This window comes from Lepidochelys olivacea, assembly GCF_965140295.1.
Source record: "Lepidochelys olivacea isolate rLepOli2 genome assembly, chromosome: 21".
In the NCBI taxonomy this organism is placed as follows: Eukaryota; Metazoa; Chordata; order Testudines; family Cheloniidae; genus Lepidochelys; species Lepidochelys olivacea.
The window spans coordinates 950,394-971,458 of record NC_140431.1 but is presented as its reverse complement, the minus strand read 5'-3'; the positions used below and the strand labels follow the sequence as shown (position 1 = coordinate 971,458).

At 48.6% G+C, this 21,065-nt stretch overlaps 1 protein-coding gene across 2 annotated transcripts in view; it reads right to left on the bottom strand.

Annotated features, from left to right (window-relative positions):
- SYT6 (synaptotagmin 6) overlaps positions 1–21,065 on the bottom strand; it is a 96,932-nt gene that overhangs the window by 39,418 nt on the left and 36,449 nt on the right. For both annotated transcript variants that reach the window (XM_084611214.1, XM_084611215.1), the window contains exons 2-3: positions 14,672–15,002; positions 9,355–9,913 (exon numbers count right to left, since the gene is read on the bottom strand). In XM_084611214.1, coding sequence (XP_084467340.1) covers positions 9,355–9,913; positions 14,672–15,002 — 890 coding nt within the window. The remainder of the gene's footprint in view (positions 1–9,354; positions 9,914–14,671; positions 15,003–21,065) is intronic.

The window sequence follows — 21,065 nt, the reverse complement described above, 5'->3', positions numbered from 1 at the left end:
GCCCCAAGCGGTAGCTCAGATGTGTCCCTTTTAGCGCTCTCAATTTTCCTATAGGCTTCAGCACAAAGTGTATGGATCATCAGGGTATTCAGGTACTGGTCCCCAGGCCGCCTTCTGCAGTAATCCGCGAGTACCTTGAAGAGACTGGAGTTGGTCCCTATCAGCACAGACACATCAGAGGTCCCTTTAGGGTCAGGGCATATTAAGGCAGCTGTGTCTACCTCTTCTCTTACCCCAGCAACCTCCTCTGGGAATTCCAGGTGCGCTATGACATACCCTTGGTAGGGGTACTCATCCATGCTGAGGCCACACAGGCCAAGGCCAGTCAGTGGCTGTATAGGCAGGTGTCTAAGCATCTGTTGGTAGAATGACTGAAATATAATAGTCACTTGAGATCCAGTGTCAAGCACTGCTTTACACTCCACCCCTTCGATCCTCACCGTGACCTCTGCTCGAGGCCCTATCAGTCCTGTGGGGATCCCAGCTGGACAGTCTTTTCTGAGGGAATCTTCAAATCCTGCAGACCTGGGGGGTCCCCGTCCCCAGACCCTCTGGCAGCTACCAGATCTCTCCCAACTGATCCTCAGCTTTCCATACACTAAGGAGGGGTTTTCTTCATTACAGCACTTGGCAGCACTGTGTCCATCCTGACCACATCGGTAGCAGAAGAATTGACCTTTCCCCCTTCGCTTGGGTGGGATGGTGGCTCTAAGTGCGGGCTTCTCAATCGTCACAGTTTGAGGCTTCTTATTCCTGGAAGTCTTAACTCGGTCAATGGTACTTTGCAGCTCAGCTATCCGTTCCGTCAGGACCTGCATTTGTTGGGCAAGTTCTTCTCTGGTGCTCACTATCAGTACACTGGCCATTTGCAGTGGTGTTGTGCTGGCTGGATCAGATGTTTGGGCTTCCCAAAACTCACTGGCAGTCTGCCTTTCTTCCTCCTCTCTGACCTCTTTTATCAGCTGGGAGTAACTTGGGGGATGTTCCTGTCGTTCTCTTAGCTGGAGATGAAGTAGAATCGGGTTCTGATACTGAGTTCCTCTTACAATTTGAGCCAGTCTGGTCTGATCCATCTGCTCAGCAGTCACTGCTCCCCTCATGACAGCTCTCTGAAGTAGTCTCTCCAGTCTCTGTATGTAGGCTGAAGCCTTCTCGCCCTTTTGCTGTCGGGAATTAAGGAACTTACAGTAGCTGTCTTCAGGGCCCTCTACGCTCCCAAAGGTGTGTTCAAGGGCCTCTAGGCAGTCCTTCACAGTGATCCCAGGGTCAATGAGCTTCAGGGTGCGAATCACATCTAATGCTGGGCCGCCAAGGCTCTCTATGAGGCATCTTCCCTTTTCTGCACCTGATACGGCCCACACTTGCAGCATTTCAGTGGTATGCTCTAACCAGGGTTCAAACTCCTCCTCCCCAGCAAATGATCTTAACTTACGACAAGAGTTTGACGCAGCATGGGACAGCACAACCTTTTCCAGTGTTTGCCCCAGAGCTTTTGTCCAATCATCAGCCGAGGCTGCAGCCTCTGAGCTAGAAGCAGCTGAGCCAGGGCCCAACAAACCTGACATATTAGCCATTATACAAACAGTAATTTCCTCAAAATATAAGCACAAACAAACAAAATATAAATTGTTTCCCAATGTAGTGGATCACTCAACAGGTGCTTGCGAGGGGTACTGACCCAGGGATTCTGGACGAGCCCCCCAAAATGTAACCCTTCTGCCCGTCAGAGTTGGCAGCAACAAGGGCCGGGTTCAATATCTAGGGGATCCATTCCAATAACACAATGCAAACCGGCTCGAGCCCCCACCCAGTGACCTGGGACAAATATATACAACCCCTGCTGGGCGCCTCCAAGAGGCAATACTTCCCCTCTTGCAAGCACATAGTCTGAGTGTAGCAAAAAGCCTTTTAATAACAGAGAGAAACAATGTGGCATTATGTTGGGGAAACACCACCAACAGGATTCATAACACAACCCATGAGCAAAAAACCCACCCCAAGCAAATTGGGGCATGCCCTTTCCCTTTGGTTCTTGAGTCCAGCAACTCCAAATCACCCAAAGTCCCAAAAGTCTAGTGACCCAAAAGTCTCTGTCCCTGGTCAGGGCAGCCCCAGAGTTCGAAAGTTTATCTGCAGAGCTTTACCTCCCAACCTGGGTGGAGGTGGAGGAGAGGGAGAGGTAAGGGGCACCTTACATGATCTGAAGCTGACCGCCCCACAGCTCCATAGGCCTTCGCTCCGCTCTGCTCGCCGCCCCACGAACTGCTTCGCTCAGCTCGGCTCTGCTCTGCTTCGCGTCCCACAAGCAGCTCCCGCTGGCCTATAAACTGCTCCACCAGCCTGTCCACCAGGCACTCCAGCCGTCCCGCAAACTGCTCCACAATATTTCTTCAGGCTCCCCCACTACTTAACACAACACTCAGTGATTTCAGCTCTTAGTCAGTTCAACTCTTTGGAGAATTTAGCTTGTAGTAGGGGAGCCTCAGTGCTGGTGCACCATTAGCCCAAAATGAGCTCAGCAGCCTGTAACTAGACTCCTAATGGAATCAAAATTAGCTCTGATATTCCACAGTGGAGAGAGAAGGAAGTGCAATTAGCATGTAAGGCCCTCACCAAGGGGCCCATACCACCAAATATTAATACTTGTCCCCAACCTCTCTCAATTCACAGAATTTTGGAACCCATGACCCTTGCCTAGCGAGTGCTGTTCAGTTGATGGTGAGTCCCTCCATCATAACAAAAGGCCCAGTACAGTTCCAAGCACAGTTCCCATAATCAGGGTAATAACAATTTATTCTTCCTGCCCCAATAACAGAGACACTGGGGATCCCACAGCAGCCAAAGTGACCATTTGGGTAGCTATGGCCTCATTCTAGGCGGGGTGAGTGTGCCTATGCAAATGAGATCAGCCCCGGAAGTTCTTTTCCACAACTTGCCACACCTCACCACCAGATGTCAGGGTGGAGCTCATCCTGACACTGCTCACACACACAAATACTGGGGAACAGCCATTCTGGCTCGGACTATTTGTTATCATGCCCAAGCAGACAAATAATGAGTGGGAAAGCATCTGTGCTTGGTTCTGGTTCTCTGTGCCTGACTGGTCTGTGCAGCACACCAGTGACTGCTCATTTGGGCAGGGCACAGTGCTGGCCTTTATTCATTCCATGCATTAGTCAGAGTGCTGGCTTGGGAGTATCTCTAGCAGGAGGCCTTGGACACGAGAAGAGATCTCCTTTAGAATGAGAGAGCATCCGAAAGGCACCTTCTCCTCTCCTTGCCCTGCAAGAAGCTGCACAGGGCACGGACCTGGCACTACCAGCACTGACTGGGAGCATGGTCCGGAGGGTTTTACTCTGTGACCACAAATGAGATGGGTGAGAAGGGCCCTATTGGATGGGTGAGTTGCCTGTCCATTTGAGACACTGGGCCATTTCCTAACTTCACCTCTGCAGCTCGGCAGAGTTAGCGGAAAGTCTGGATCAATAAGCTTTGCAAACACCAAGACCAGAATGACTCATAAGTTCATAAGCTACAGTTCATTCAATAGCTGCTGAGCAGCGGCACTGTCTGAATGGCTGTACACCCTCCTTTGGGCACATTCTGCTTTCCCACATGAACAAACTAACATGTTCTTCGCTGCTCAAGCCTTTGCTGGTACTGTAGGATGAGAACCACATTTATCTTCCCACTCTCTGCTAAAACAGAAGTGTACCTGGGTAGTTACAACTGGCTGTGACAGACCATGGAAATGAATGGGACCATGTATGTGACAGGGAGAGGATGGCAGGACAGAGCCAAGCAATTGTCCCATACTGTCCTGGGGGAGTTCCTCAAGGCTTTCTCGATGCTACTGTCTGCACATAGCCTGCTCTGCTCACCCCACAGCCAATATGACCCCTTCACAGGCCTGTTCTTTAATAATCCCTCTGTTAGGGGTTCTCTGCTTGTTCAGTATGTGCCATTAGCTAACCCCATTCCCTCTCCCCTGAGAAAGCCCTTACCACTTCCTACACACCCAACCTTGATCTCTGCTGCACATTCAAATACAAACTATACAGCTGGCATTGTCACAGACCCTCTCCCGTGACAATCCAATCCTTTTGTTCCCCTCTGACACTTTTACAATAAAGAGGAAACTTGTTTTCCTTCTTCCGGAGAAAAGGAAAGAAAAATACCTTTTCCTTCTGGGCTTTGATGTTCTTTAACTGTGTTGTATTTTTCAGATTTCACGCTGGAAGGCGCTATAAAAACTCCATATCATCTGCCTCAGCTCCGAAGGGCTGACCAGTGTGCTAGCAGATGCCTGTCCCAACCTGGGCTGGCTTTATTACCAAAGAAATGAACACCACAAAGTTAGGTTTAAGCCTCCTTCCTCAGTTGGGCTGCTTCTCAGCTTCCTATCCCAGAATTGCTCAGCCTACACTCTAGATCCTCTCATTCCAGAGAGCCACTCCCTACTCCATTATGTCCAGGATGGGTAAGAAGCCACCTGCCTCTGGTAGTCACAGCAGCGCCCTGTTACCCAGAATAATTTACACCTAGAACTGCAAGTGATCTATGGTACACAAGGGTCTGGGAGCAACACCAGCCCAGCGCGCCAGCCACCGAATATGCTTTTGAGAAAAGCTCTCTCGAGCAGTCTATACATATTACCTCTCACTTCTAGGTGTCAGGAATGGCTTAAACGTAGGTGCCATATTGACAGATGCTAAGCCTGGCCTTGACCAATAGGATGAAAAGATAATGCCTGTATGTGATGATCGTTAAAGATAACAGACACCCTTCCAAAGCAGCCCAGTACACAAACTTCAATCTCAAGCAAGACAATTAATCTGGCAAATTTCTTAACTACGTATTTAAGTGGTTTTGTTTAAACTCCCTCTTATAAGGAACATTTCATAAGGAAGAGCCTTTCAAAGCCATTCGAAAATTAAATTCAAGCCAGCTTCAAGCCAGCTAGATCAACCTGCAGGGAGTAAGGGCAGACTCTGGCTATGAAATGACCTAATCAACTCTTTTTGTCCGGTAGGTAAATATTAGCTAGAGAACCCCAGCTGTGGCCAAAGAGAAATCGAAGCATGTTCTCACAGTGGGAAAGGGAAGCAATTTCATAACAATGTCTGGAGTGCAAAGCTGGTATTAGGATTTCAAAGCAGGGAACGATTCCCTAGTAGTAATTTGAAGTTAGAAACATTAAATCAGCAAAAGAACACGTCTGTGTCTTAAGTCTCCAATGCACTAGTCATGTCAAATAACTGATAAAGCAAGGCAGGTTTAGACTGTACACCCTGGGACCAGGAAATTCACCACTGAATCTATGCAAAACTGTATAGGCCTGAGCCAGGAGCCTCACAAACTGAACAAACAATGGAGCAAGTGGCTGGAGTAGCACTAAGAAGTGGGTTCAGGGACAGTACTGTAAGTGCCGGGGGTGGGGGTATTGATTAAGTGCCGAAATAGAAGGACGATGGATGAAGATAAAAAAGGGCTGGTGTTTTGGGTGGGCTGGGGAGTGTCTGGCTCGACTGGTGCCTCTTGTTCATTGGATCAGATCCTCAATCCCTCAACAAAATCAGAAAATCCTCTTGTAAGAGAAACAGCCACCACAGGCATTGTTCTGAAAACGCCCCTGTCTGGAACCGAGTAGCAGGCAGCCCATTGAGCGCTGTCAGTTATGAGCAACCACCTCACCCCTGAACAGGGCACAGAATCAGTGCGCGGCAATGCGCGCACACGGACACGCGCCCTGCGCACACGCCAGGCTCCCCGTGAGGTCCCTCTGAGCTGAGTTCAAGTCGACGCCGAGGGTATGTCTGCACTGCAGTTGCCACAAGCGGCACAGTCCTGGTGCTGCAGCGGCGCAGATGTTGCACCGTCACGAAGGTACCTCCAGCAACGTAGTATCCACCTCTCTGAGAGGCAGGAGCGAGGCTGACGGAAGAATCCTTCTGCCCACCTAGCCACATCCCCACCAGTGATTAGGTCGACCTGACGATGGCCATCCGGACAGGACATTCTGCACAGCCCTGAGCGACGTAGCGAGGCTGACCTAAGTTTTAGGGGAAGCCCAGGCCACGGGACCGTTCAGGATTAGCACCAGCAGGGCAGTGCGGAAGGACCCGATCACAGGTCCTGGATTTCCCTGAAACAGGCTGAACTGACATCCAAGAGGAAGTGGGAACAAAGAGGCTCCTGCAGAGCTCTGCCTAGAGAGTATCCCAGCTGCAAACAGCTCAAGTGCAGGGGCCACCTGGGTGCAAATACACCCAATCTCCATGCAGACAGTGTTGCTGGAGGCAGCCAGAGCTGAGGGTCTATCCGGGGGGGGACTAGTGTAGAGCTTGGAGATCTGGAGTGCCTGCTCTACCACCGACTCCCCGTGTGACCTTGGGAAAGTCACTCAGTCGCTCTGTGCCTCAGCTCCCCCCCTACACATGGGCTGGTGTGACGATAAATGCACTACAGATTACCAGATGCTGTGTCAGTAACTGAGACCCACAGCCACACACTGGTTTGGTATGGCTGCGGGCAGCCCGGGCTCCCAAGGGCCCTGTCTTTGGGAATCCAGCCAAACAAGTCGCTGCTGCCAGCATGTCAGAGTCAGAACTGGCAGTGTGATGGGATGGAGACCAGAGTCAAACAGGAACTGGAACGCCTCACCTATCCCTGGCCTCAGAAACACTTCAGGGGACTGACTGCTTAGTTCAGCTCACTCCATCCTTTCCCACGCAGAACAGTCAAACTCCAGCCCTGGCCACATGCTGGGCTCTCCAGCAATTGCATTAGCAACGTGCAGCTCTCTCCCTTCCCTTGGCACTGCACCTCCCTAGGCAGAGCACAACTAGAGGGCCTCACCAGCCCAGTCTCACCAGGCAGCAGACGGGCAGCACTTGTAGGTCAAGGAGAGCCCTCACTTGAGGGGAATGCAAGGAAAGGTCAGAACTCAGTGTGATGACAGAGTGATATTGTTGGCAGAAATCGACCGGCAAGATGGGAGTGTGGCCAGCGAGTGAGAGCAATATTGCTAGTGGGCTTGGAGCAGTGCCAACAGGTGTCCTTTAATATTGCTGGCCCCTGTGGAATAGCTACTGCTATGCAAGAGCTCAGTCCCCAGGCAGAAAGCGAGAGAGCTGAGAGACCAAATAAGCCTGGGGGAATTCCAGGCGGGATTACACACAGCATTCACTCCGTTTGCCAGTCAGTCGGATATGCTCATCGCCAGGCAGCGTTGGCAGGGCCTTTGCTTTGGGCCACAGGGCTACGGAAATCCCATATTCTGCAGTCTCAGAAATAAGGCTGTGACATAAGACAGAAAAAGAGCAAGTCGTTTCCAGACCTACAAATGGTCTGTTGTTAGCCCTCAGGACTAACTATCTCCAAACAGAAAAGGAGTACTTGTGGCACCTTAGAGACTAACCAATTTATTAGAGCATAAGCTTTCGTGAGCTACAGCTCACTTCCTCAGATTATTCCTCAGATTAAAGCTTATGCTCTAATAAATTGGTTAGTCTCTAAGGTGCCACAAGTACTCCTTTTCTTTTTGCGAATACAGACTAACACGGCTGTCACTCTGAAACCTATCTCCAAACAGGCACTCCTGGAGGTGATATGGGAAGAGCAGAAATGCAGCAATTCATGTGGTGGTTGACGTACACTTCTGAACTGAGCAGTCAGTGTGGGCAGGTGGTGCCCCCAGCTGGCCATAACCACAGTGTGACCAGTCACAATGGGTCAGAACCACCCCCCCTTCATTCACAAAAGGAATTCAAAACACCCACCAAAACTCGAGTCTCCAGCCTTCACTGCTCCTAAGGGTCCTCCCTCCCTCCGGCCTGCTCAGCTCACACACTAGATCTTCTCTGCAAAGAACCACCCTCATGTCCTTTTATCCCCAAGGGGTAATGAACATTCTTTTCAGTGAGTCAGCACCATAGGTTTTACTTCCCCAGCAGGATCATCACCTGCTGACAGGGCTCGGGGGCGTGCAGCTAACGCTGCAGCCTTTTACAGACCCTTGTCCATAATGTGCTGCCCTGTCTCACCATCACCCTTATTGCTGGGACTCCCCCCCGTGCAGCACAAGGGAGGGAGCTACTGCAACTGCTCCACTGCCAAAGATTGGATGAGGGTAGCACTGCGTGGGTAACTGGTCAGTGTCACACACACACAGCTCACGTGGCCAGCCCAGCCCCACCAATAGCTAGGGGGCAGTGAGAAGTGACACTGCCAAGCAGCGCTGATTGACTGCTCCTGCCAGACAATCACAGCCCAATGAGACGCCAATTGCGCACTTGGGGCTAAGGGCAGTGTCTGAATGAGGAAGTATGCACTATTTGTATATTTTATCCCCAGATTCACAGATTTTACGGCCACGAGGGATCATTACGATGCTCTAGTCTGTCCTGCACAGCACACGGAATAGAATTTTACCTAGTGATTAATCCCACAACTTCTGGTTGAACTTTAAAAGAGGTGAAATGATGATGCAACCCTCTAAATGAAAAGCAAACAAAAGTTATGCTTCCAGCTGATCCCTCTGGGCATAGATTTCCAAGGGGCTTCTGAGAGAGCCAGATTAATACTGAATAATAATGGCTGGAGCATCTCTGTTTGAATTTTCCACGCAGAGTCAGCTTGGAGGTTGGAGTTTTTTGCTAATTTGTTTTGTTTAGAGGACTTGAAAATGTTACTTTTCAAAAAGGTAAAAAGAAAAACTCCAGGAAACCTAGCAGTTCCTACATGTTTCCGAAATTATGTTTTCTGATACTGTGGAAACAAGTCACGCAGTAAATAAAGACGATGTAACTTCTCAAAATGGAGGTAAGTGATCTGATGGACCAGGATGTTCCTCCAGAGTAATTTATTAATGTCTATACTATGCATATGGCAGACATTGAGAGCTCTCAGGCTACCATGGATTGAGTACTTAACTCACCACATGTGGGGAACAACACACAGTACTGAACAGGGAGATAACAGCAAGTAGAGCTAGAATGGCATCTGCAATAAATGAGGACCCTGGTAGAGCTGACAGGCCTGCACACACAACATCCTCCCTCCCCACTATGCCTGCAGTGATCATTGGTGGAGTTTAAACTGTGGGTCTTCAGTGCTAAAAGTACAAGACCCTCTCACTTGTGCTAATCAAGAAACTCCATTAGCTGGCTACTCTAATAAACTCTTATTTACTGGTGTGGGAGGAGAGGACAAAGACACACTCCTGGTGCAGGTGGCTAGAGACACTATCCAGTTTAATGTGCACAGACAGTGCATACAACATTGATGCACAATACCTGCATAGATCTCAACCCATCTGAAGGCCAACATGTCTCCCCTGCAGCAGATACTCACAGTTGTCGCGTACTGAATATCCTTCCAGATGGAGGTTTCCCGGGAAATGTCCGAGGCCTCAAACAGGTTCTCCAAGATAACCTCCCCTATCATGTCATGCCTGGAGAACCTGTCAAAGTCGAAGACACTCAGGTGGAGTTTCCTGCTAGTCAGCTCCTCATAGGGCACAGGGAAGTGGAAGGACTCATCGAAGGTGGGGTTCAGAGTCTTCCTGTGGACTCGCGTCTGGAACTTGCGCTTCCTGTCAGGCAGGAGGTAGATCTTGACGTAGGGGTCTGAGCTGCCACAGAAATCCTTGGCTGGCAGGTCAAAGGCCTTGAGGATCCGCACAATCAGTGTCTCATTCTCATAGTCATATTTGAGGGTGAAGTTTATTTTCCCACAGGTTTTTGCTGCCTCCTTCTTGGGGTCCTCGGAGTCCACAGACTTTTGCTTATAAAGCTCTGGTTTAATCCTGCCAATGCTGGTTGGCTGCTCGGCCTCAAGGGGCAGGTCTGTGCCATAGTCCATGCTGGACACGTGCATCTGCCGAGGCAGGTGCCTCTTGAAGGAAATGTGCCTGCAGGGGAAGAGGACAGTTGTACACTTTGCCTGGCGCATTCACACAGCTCCCTCCCAAGATGAGCCCAAGCAGAGCTGGGAATGGGAGAAAGAGGGGAACAGGTGCTCGTGCTGTCTGTGGGGAACCTCTGAGCTGGTTATGGGCTAGGGGCATTAGGCTCTCTTCCTGGATCTGCAATGGAAACATCCCAGCCTATCTTGCAGAGGTGCCGCCTCCCATCTCACACACAGAGACGTGCCTGCGACTGAGGAGCCTAGATAACAAGCAGACACCCAGGGTCCTTCCAGTTCTCATTTGTTCTCCTTCCATGCCCCTGTGACACAAATGAGAGCAAATACTCTGTGTCCAAGCCAGAGCCCATAGGCCGGGGAGACTCTGCAGCTCTCTCGCCCTTTTCCATTGCCAGACCCTGGCACTAAACTTCCTTCCCCTCAGAATTCACAGAACTGTGAAAGACAGGCAAGCAGAGGCAGGACTAGCTAAGATGGCTGCCTTCGGGCCCCTGCTGCACCCAGACCTCCCCAACAGATGCCAATCGGGTAGTGGCACATGCAGACCTAGCAGGCTGGGTCCTCATCTCGCGTGGAAGCTGCTCCAGCCCCAGGGGACCTCAGCATTAAAAGCATTTCATGCTACTTCAGATACATTTTTCATGTTTCCCTCTGACAGGAAGGGGCTCAGAGAGGCCCTGCTGATTTCCCAGTACAGGTTCTCTGTGCTCTAGCAGGATGCTGCTGTTGTTGTTCACTTTAATGGTCTCTGCAGGGCTGCAGAATCTCCCCCTGCGTGAGCTGAGTGGCTCCTCTCAGTTCTTCCTTTTGCTCTGTAGCTAAAAACTGAGAACTCAAGGAGCCCCCATTCCCTGCCTGATCACCCATAACCTGCCTCACTCCCAAAGCTGGGCCTGCACCACACAGTGCTGAGCCTGCCAGTTGCCCGGTGGGGTGTGAGAGGCCATGTGAAAGCATGGCAGGATCCCCTGGGGCAGCAGCCTAGGTACTGCTGAATCATTGGGGCAGGTACAGCTCATTAGATTTTCCCTGAATACAAGGGGAGGGGGCAGCACCCCTCTGGCAGAGGACTCTAGGGCCTGGGGACTGTGGAGCATCCAAGAGAGGGGAGAAGGCTGACACTGGGGGTCATGTAGCTTGGCTTTGGAATTACCCTTCCTTAATATAGCAGGCCCCGAGGAAGATGAACTCAAACTGGAAGCGGTACCAAGAAGGGCTACTAGATGACAAGGAGGATGGAGAGCTTGGCGGGTTTAGCCTAGCAACACAACGGCTGACAGGGATGCGACTGCTGCCTGTAAGCACATCGGGGTAAACACCAGGGAGGGAGAGGCGCTGTTTAAGTGAAGGACGGTGTGGGCACAAGAACTAATGGCAATGAACTGGCCATGAATACATTTAGACTGGAAATGAGAAGCTGGTTCCTACCCATCAAAGGAGGGAGGCTCTGGAACAGCCTCCCAATAGGAGCAGTGGGGCCAACCAGCTAACCAGCTTTACGACGGCTGTTAGCGATGCATTTATGAACAGGGTTATGTGACGGGCTGCCTGTGAGAGCAGGGAACTGGACTCAGGAGGGCTAGGGGGAGTTTTGACTTGGCAGTGAGTGTGTCGTGGTTGTGTGGAGCTGGATGGGGATCTCACCAGGCACTAGGAGGGTACAGAATGAAAATGTGCGTGCCTGGCATTCAGCTAGCACAGGAAGGAGCGATTTGGAAATAAATCCAAGAACAGTCCCTGCTCCAGCACTTGTCTCTACCCTACCTGCAGCCTCAACACCCACAGCAGCTGGACCTGCTACAGAGACGTCTCATGTGCCTGATTTGATCATTCAGACCCATCCACATGCATTAATTAGGGATTCAAGAGGATACTCAGCTATGCAATACTCAGTACAGGGAAGCAGCCCCAGGGCAGCGAATCAAACAAAGGAGGGCAGCGTTAGCAGCTTGATCTCTGGTTTTGATGTGGCACTTAGGGGCCAGAAATGATGTGACAGGACGATAATTAAAGTGCACAAAAGAAACAGGGCTGCTACCCAGGGGGCCTTCTCCACTATGCAAATCTTGGAGCCCAGGTGAATTTTGAGTGTGTCACAAAGGCCAATGTGCTGTGTCTCTTTCTTGGTGGTTTGTACATGATTTTTTCCATGCAGTTTCGTACCTCCGTACATCTGAGGAAGGTGCAAGAGGGAGATGAGTGACGATAACACATCCGCACCATTATCCCAAATACCCCTCTGTAACTCAGGGTGCAGTGAAATGTTTGCCAGTGGAGTCTGACACAAATTCCTGTTTAATTTTTTTCTCTGTTGCATCTTGGGGGTGAATTTAATGATGCAAGTGACTATGAAAAACTAGCAGGGCTGGCATACCGTCGGCAGGCCCCGGCAAGCTGTCCCCACACATGCTCAGCCTGACCCAGCTTTTACCCTCTCTTGTGCGTGAAAGGTGCTGGAGAGGCAGAGCGTGTGTGTGTTTGTGTGTGCACAAAGAGGGGGGTCTGGGCATGTGTGCAGTGTTTGTGTGCACAGTGTTGTGTGCACATGCTGCACGTGTGTCATGTGTCCATGTGACTGAGCTGCCCGAAAAGCAATGCAATGGTCACAGACAAAGCCTGGCATAATTCCAGCTGTCACAAGATGAGCTTTTGTTCCCCTTCAAACGGGAGACTGAGATGTGTGTCTTGTATGCTGGGCGCCAATGCAAGCAGAGTTCTGAGCAACAGCTGCCTGCACGGTGGTGCTGCCCACCTCACTGGGGTTGTGGCCAGCACTTCAGCCAGAAGCATGGACTCAGCTCCCTGCCCTTGTTTCCCAGACTCTGGACACAGGGAGAATTTTTGGATTCTCCCCCAGACTAGCCATCCAAGGCCCATGCATCTCACCTCTAATGTTAATGACTCTCATGCACAGGCCTTTGGGCTGCGGCTGGGGCAGCAATGAGCCATTGATCAGGGGCACTGGCAAGCAGCTACTCCTACGCCTGGCCAGCAAGTGATACTTCAATTCTGTTTATCCAGTGAGTCCTGCTGTGAGCCAGAGAAGCAAGAAGAGAGCAAAGGGGTCTAATTCTATCTGACAATATACCAATCCTTCCCTCGCCCTGTCTGTGCTGTCACAAAATTAAAGTGGCCACAAGCATATTGACAGCTTGACACAATGAGGGCAAGTCACAGTAACAGGGTTTGAATCTTTTACTTTTAATCAAGAGCCTATTCTAAGATTAATACGACAGCTGGTTCAAAACCAAACAAATCTTTGGCAAACGCTCCAGCATGGGGATGGGTGTATTTCCTTCAGCCCCACTCGGTACATCTCCCCTCAGGCTCAGACATAGTTCTTACATATCGAACAACAAATAATTATTAAGAACACACCCAAGGCAAGCCAGTTGCCGGAAACTAGAGGTACGTGTTATCACACATTCTCAATAATCAAACAGTATTGAGCCCAGGGTATAACTACCCTGTTGGGTGTAAGTTAGACACGTACACATATCTAGGGTCGCTAGTGTAGAGTGATATAATATCTGATTCCTTGTGAGTTAGTTAATAACCGTTTTGGAAAGTCTGACTTCCCATTGCTGAGCTCCAGGACTGATCAGATGGGATGAATCATCCAGGCTAAACTTGAACATGAAGAACGCCCCTGTTACACATCATGGGGATTCTTTCAGGGGCCCATGGAGCCCCTCTGGTTTAGGCACAGAAGCCAAGAAGCTGCAGGCTGTACTCTAGCTTTTAGGGCTTCTCTCTAGCGCCAGGCAGACATTAGAAACAATAAAAGAAAAGGAGGACTTGTGGCACCTTAGAGACTAACAAAATTTGAGCATAAACTTTTGTGAGCTACAGCTCACTTCGTGAATGCATCCGATGAAGTGAGCTGTAGCTCACGAAAGCTTATGCTCAAATAAATTTGTTAGTCTCTAAGGTGCCACAAGTCCTCCTTTTCTTTTTGCGAATACAGACTAACACAGCTGCTACTCTGAAACTAGAAACAATGGTTCGCTTTTGTTGGCAGCTCAGTGCCACTTACTACTGAACTTCCAGAGACAGCGTTTCTCCCCTATGGAAAGGCACCACCTGGTAAATTTAGTTGAAGTCATTCCCAAGGAGTAGTGCAGTGGGAGCGGACTTGGGGAACATGGGCTGGGACATACATGAGGGATATAGAACCTAACAGCCTCTGCCCACAGACCATGTCAATGGATACCTACAGCATCTCTAATCCTCTCTTGGTTTGCTGGCCAGGCTCCATTCTTCTTCAGCCTGTGCTCAGGATTACTGTACCTTCTGTAAATTCAGGGAACAACATCTCCCTGAGAAACCCAACCTCCCCCCAACAGTTGCTAACTCCATCCTTGACCACCTCCTGGAAGAGTAGGCAAATAGTCTTTGACCAATGGCCAACAACGCAGCTCCACCTCCAGCCACCAGGAGGTGCTATATTAACAAGGAAACTTACATCTCTTCTATGTATGGAGCAAAACTGTCTCTTCTTGCAGGCTCATGCTAGTAAGAATCCAACCGAAGCCTGAACTTACGCCTCTTGCTTTAAGTGCCAACAGTCGCCAAGGTGTGGGGTGTCTGGGAAGGCCTGCAGATCAGCCCAGGTATTGCACAGCTTCTTAAATGCAAGGCTCTCAGAATGTAAATGGAAAAGCCATTTCAGCCAAGCTCGTGGCGCCGATCTGCACAGACCCACGCGGTCTCCATGCTGCACGGAGCACAGCACTGCACTCACCTGGTGGACGATGCCGGCTCTGTTGTTTGCCTCTGTAGCCGAGCGTGCCGCATGATATGGTCTTTCATGGACATCTGGACCTCGGCTGGGATATCCGGCGAGGTGTGGCTGATCTTCACAGCTGCCTCCAGGAAGCCAAGCGTGCCTGTGTCCTTTAGCTTGTCTGCCATGGTCTCCTGGTTGCAGGCCGCTTCGCTCTGGGAGACGTTAGAAGAAATGGCCTTGTTCCTCCAGGGCACCCAGCACAGCTTCCAAAAGAGAAAGAGAAAAACTGCCACCAAGGCGAGGCCACACACACTAACTATCACTGCAAGGAGGCTGATGGAGAGCTCTAAGGGCAGGAGAGGTGAGGGTGACACACAGGCAGGGAGCAGGAGGGGCAGGGAGGGAGAAGAGAAAAGAAAAGAAAAGAAAAGATGGCTGTGAGAAAGCTGTAAGGTAAAATGAGAAGATGGTCCAAGCTGGCTTGTCTTGTCTCTACACCGGGCCCTGCAGTTCTGTGCGTGACCGCTGAACACGCACAGGTCCCCTGTCGCGCGCTGGACTCAGACAGACTGAGTCAGCAGAAGGGGCAGGGACGAGAAGGGGCAGGGGCTGCAAGGCTACCAGGCAATAGCGATCTCTGCTGTGAATGGTTCAGAACGCTCAGATTCAGGGGTAAAACTACAATTGATCTGGCTCATTGGCACTGTCAGATATTGAGTTTGCACTTGGGTTTGTGTCCCTAGCAGGCCGCTTAGCCGCAAGCCTGACTGCAGAACTGCGGTGGGACCGAGCTTTAATAAACCACCCTGGAGACGCACCTTTCTGCTGTTATGGCAGAACGTGCCTTCCACTGCAAAACACGGGCTTTCTGATGTGCTATTAAAAACCCACTGCCATGACTCTCAAAGGCAGGCTGGTTATTGGCCTATTAAAGTGCACCTTCCATCCAGTTGTGCTCATGGAGAATACAAAACCACAGGCTGCTGACACAGTGAAATCAAATAGAGAGGGAGGTTTTATAGCAGGCAGTACATGTTCTCCCCTGCATTAAATAAAACAGACAAACCCAAAGTGAAAGCTGACACTGTCCTCTGGCTGTTTGGTCATTTTCCCTTATATGGTGTAGGTTTCAGGTTTTAAATCTCTTCTCTGGAGAGGGAAGAGGGTTCATAGCAATAGTGGAAGAATCATGGAACAAATAAAGAGCATGCACATGACATGGGGTTTAATAGGATCCACAATATCTCAGAACAGGATAGGACAGTTTATTTTTACATCACTTTTTGCAGCATATTAATGGACAAATCACTGATATAACATCGTAGGAAGATTCCTCCCCATAGCCTAGATTCTGGCACTTTGGCATATATGAAGAAGAGACGGCCCACTCAGCATCGACGTGTGCCCTGGGACTTTGGGAGCTGAGGTAGGTCTGTGCACAGAGTTGCAAATAACCGTTTTGGTAGTTTTGGATTTGAGTACACAACTGCAGATTTGTTCCCCTGCCTAGCTGTGCAGCTTAGTGACCATTAAAGCTATATTCCAGGATCTAGCCAAGACTCTCAGGTGCAAAATGGGTAACAGAAAAACAGGCAAAAAGGGAAAAATCTCAATGTTCCAAAATGTGGTCCGAAGTGAAACTGTGCCCCCTGTTGTCCTGTGTACGTGCAGACAGTTGGGCCATGGGTTGACATGCAGAAAATAAAGCTCACACGGTCAGTACCCAAAGCTCTCAAGAACCTGGGTTGCCACAGTATTGTTAAAAGAAAAGGAGTACTTGTGGTACCTTAGAGACTAACAAATTTATTTGAGCATAAGCTTTCATGAGCTACAGCTCACTTCATCCGATGCATTCAGTGGAAAATACAGTGGGGAGATTTATATACATACAGAACATGAAACAATGGGTGTTACCATACACACTGTAATGAGAGTGATCAGGTAAGGTGAGCTATTACTAGCAGGAGGGAGGGTGGAGGGGAAGAGGGGACCTTTTGTACTGATAATCAAGGTGGGCCATTTCCAGCAGTTGATAAGAACGTCTGAGGAACATCTATATCACATTGGTAGATGTGCAGTGTATTTTCCACTGAATGCATCCAGTGAAGTGAGCTGTAGCTCACAAAAGCTTATGCTCAAATAAATTGGTTAGTCTCTAAGGTGCCACAAGTACTCCTTTTCTTTTTGCGGATACAGACTAACACGGCTGCTACTCTGAAACCGATGCCTACCTACATGCCTCCAGCTTTCATCCAGACCACACCACATGATCCATTGTCTACAGCCAAGCTCTACGATACAACCGCATTTGCGCCAAACCCTCAGACAGAGACAAACACCTACAAGATCTCTATCAAACATTCTTACAACTACAATACCCACCTGCTGAAGTGAAGAAACAGATTGACAGAGCCAGAAGAGTACCCAGAAGTCACCTACTACCGGACAGGCCCAACAAAGAAAATAACAGAACACCACTAGCCATCACCTTCAGCCCCCAACTAAAACCTTTCCAGCGCATCATCAAGTATCTACAACCTATCCTGAAGGACGACCCATCGCTCTCACAGATCTTGGGAGATAGGCCAGTCCTTGCTTACAGACAGCCCCCCAACCTGAAGCAAATACTCACCAGCAACCACACACCACACAACAGAACCACTAACCCAGGAACCTATCCTTGCAACAAAGCCCATTGCCAACTATGTTCACATCTATTCAGGGGACACCATCATAGGGCCTAATCACATCAGGCACACTATCAGAAGCTCGTTCACCTACACATCTACCAATGTGATATACGCCATCATGTGCCAGCAATGCCCCTCTGCCACGTACATTGGCCAAACTAGACAGTCTCTACGTAAAAGAATAAATGGACACAAATCGGACGTCAAGAATTATAACATTCAAAAACCAGTCGGAGAACACTTCAACCTCTTCGGTCAGTAGATTACAGACCTAAAAGTGGCAATTCTTCAACAAAAAAACTTCAGAAACAGACTCCAATGAGAGACTGCTGAATTGGAATTAATTTGCAAACTGGATATAATTAACTTAGGCTTAAATAAAGACTGGGAGTGGATGGGTCATTAACAAAGTAAAACTATTTCCCCCTGTATATTCCCCTCCCCACACTGTTCCTCAGACGTTCTTGTCAACTGCTGGAAATTAATAACCTTGATTATCACTACAAAAGGTTTTATTCCCCCCCCCTGCTCTCCTGCTGGTAATAGCTCACCTTACCTGATCACTCTCATTACAGAGTGTATGGTAATACCCATTGTTTCATGTTCTCTGTGTATATAAATCTCCCCACTGTATTTTCCACTGAATGCATCGGATGAAGTGAGCTGTAGCTCACGAAAGCTTATGCTCAAATAAATTTGTTAGTCTCTAAGGTGCCACAAGTACTCCTTTTCTTTTTGCGGATACAGACTGACACGGCTGCTACTCTGAAACCTGTCAGTATTGTTAAGGTATTTACAGAACTAAAATTAACACTTGCTGAATACCACAAACCCAATCAAGCCATCGAGATACTCGAAGGAATATAACAGAAGCATCTGCTGGACGTTCAAACCATCTGGTGTGAAGTGGAACTAACGAGACCCACTGGGTACCTGCCTACTTTCCCCACACTGCACTGCGGGGCAGACTCTGAGCTCCTTGCCCAGTTCTCTCGAACCATATCTGTGTGAGGAGTGCCAGGCCTCTGCTCTACCAAAGGGGCCAGCACAATGGAGCTCAAACCAGCTCCAGGAAGCAAAGAGACAGAGGCTTTCATTGGTTGGAACAGCCCTTGAGAGAGCAACCATAACTGTGGCCACCCCTGGGCAGGACTCTCCCGCTCTCCCAGGACAGGTGTTGAGGGAAGAGAAGGAATGATGGAAAGAGGGAGAGACGGACTGGGACGGATAATGACAAGAACAGGTAAAGAGACACCCTAGGAGGAGGGCGGGTGAGTACAATGTCTCAGGGAAGGAGCAAAGTATACAGAGGTTGTAACAATAAACAGGAGAGTTGCACAGAATAAAGAGACGTGAGGACAGGACACAGAGAGCAGCTGGATGGGAGAGCTGGGGCTGATCAGAACCCTCCCTGCCTACAGTCCCAGAAAATTGTTATTTTCTGCTACCGCTGGGCTTGTCACACACAACGGAGAATCCGGAGAGTGTGCTGTTTTCAAACCAGCCTTTTTATTGCTGGTTGAGATTGAAGTGCATTGGTAGAAATTTATTTATTTGCTATTTATTTGCTATTTTTTACAATTGGCATAAATGTGTATGAGTGTACAATACCTGTTTGCACTATGCCTAAATCTAGATAATGCCAACCACTTCTCACTTTCAGGAGCTCTAAAAGGTTCTTAATTCACCCCAAAACTGCAATTTAAAAATAAATCACTCCAAACCTGTTATTGGGCAGCTGAGCCTTTATCAGACAATCCAGGCAACTTGCATCTGTTCTTCATTGCAGCTGTTATAGAAATAAGCCTTGAAATATGTCTCACCATAAAATACAAGGTCTTTCCATGAGTTCTATTCCCTTTGATTCTATGTTTTACTTTAGATCTAGCCATAATTAGATCTTTGATGTTAAAGGCTAGAAAAAAAATCTATAAAAAATGAAGGGGGTTTAAATGTTCATATTGACAAAACACCTGAATCTAAAAATGAAATAAAGAAAATCACTTTGTTGGCATAATGAGGGAACCTGTTCATATTGTTAGCTGTCGCTGGCTTGCTATTTGGGAACACAACTGCTATTGGATCTACATGATTTTTAACATCAGTTGAAATAAACAAACAATTCTCAAACAAGTGTCATATATACACAATGTGACATCTGGATATCAATAAGCTAGCGCCACTGAGGTAAAGAAACCTCTTCAGGAGATACAGCTTTTTGTGGTTCCCAGTGTTCCATGTATCTTAATTGTATTAACACCTAGGAGCTGCATCCCAATTGCATTAACTATCTAGGTTGCAGGCTGTCTAGGAGAGCTGGGGAAAGCTTCTTTGCTACCCACAGGTTAATTGCCTTGAAGGAGGCATGTAAAAGCTGCCAGTGAGTGAAGGAGCAGGACGTGGAGAGAATAAGCACCCACCTCCCACCTCTCTGAATACTGGAAACCTCCTGCACTCAGCTACTCTCCTTCGGCAGCCCCATGAACAGTCCATGTCTGAGTCAGACTGTACAGATTATCTTATTCAAGCCACTGCAACCAGAGCCTCGGGAGAAAGGGCATGTCATGGGCTGGTGAGTGAATGGGTTTAGTCTCATTTAATAATAAATAGAATTGCAAGACAGATGGCGGAGCTTCCTAGGAGACTTGGCTAATTGTGTTCTCAACATCACAGAGTTCCGAGACACCGATCTACTGTATTTTGAGCTAAGTCCTAGAATTTTTCTCAGGGTTCTCAGTGTCAAACACAGTTCTGTACGAGGGATAGCTCAGTGGTTTGAGCTTTGGCCTGCTAAACTCAGGGTTGTGAGCTCAATCCTTGAGGGGGCCATTTAGGGATATGGGGCAAAAATTGGGGATTGGTCCTGCTTTGAGCAGGGGGTTGGACTAGATGACCTCCTGAGGTCCCTTCCAACCCTAATATTCTATGAAAACATAAGGAGTTGGGTTGTTTGAAAATGTGTCTTTGTTGCTCCTTTTCTGGCACTTTCCTTTGCAAATGGTTTTTTAAATGAAGAAATAGTTTCCACTACAGTTCCTTCAAATCCTTGTCAGAAGTCTCTAGCCCTAAGCCTGGAGATATAGATATGAACACACAGTATATTAGCATCAACAACACGAGGTTACCATGTGGTGCATCCCCTGAAAGCATCTTTATCCTTATTATTATTCCTATGATTAGCAACAAAAATAAGGACATTTGTTGCTGGCCCTGAGCTAAGGCCCTGAGGCTGAATGAGAAGTATCCATATCACCCTGCAAGGGGACAGCAGAAATGAGAGAGCAAATCCTCAGACAGTTCAGCTGTCTGACAGGAAGTTTTAAAAGGAAAAGAGTTACAAAATGCAACAGCCCAGCCTGGCTGCATCAGGACAAAGCTGCTTTTTGGATTTACCATCAGGAAACCCAAAATAGTAATAATCATAATTCCTCCCCTTAATGTGCATTCCCTCCTTTTGATTATTTAAACTACCTACAGTGCATGATGCTATAAGGGAAATAAGCAGAGCTGCAATGCAGAATCTATCACTGATAGAAGTGGTTGTGTTGCAGGAAACTTCTCCTAAGACATTTCTTTCATGCCATGGAATTATGTAGGACTCACAAATCTGCTAACACACCATAGCTGTTAATGAAAAGTTTCAGAATTAATGAATCATCAACTCTGAAAACTTGTTGCCTATTTGAGATGGCTCCACACGTCTCCTTGCTGAGCTGGCA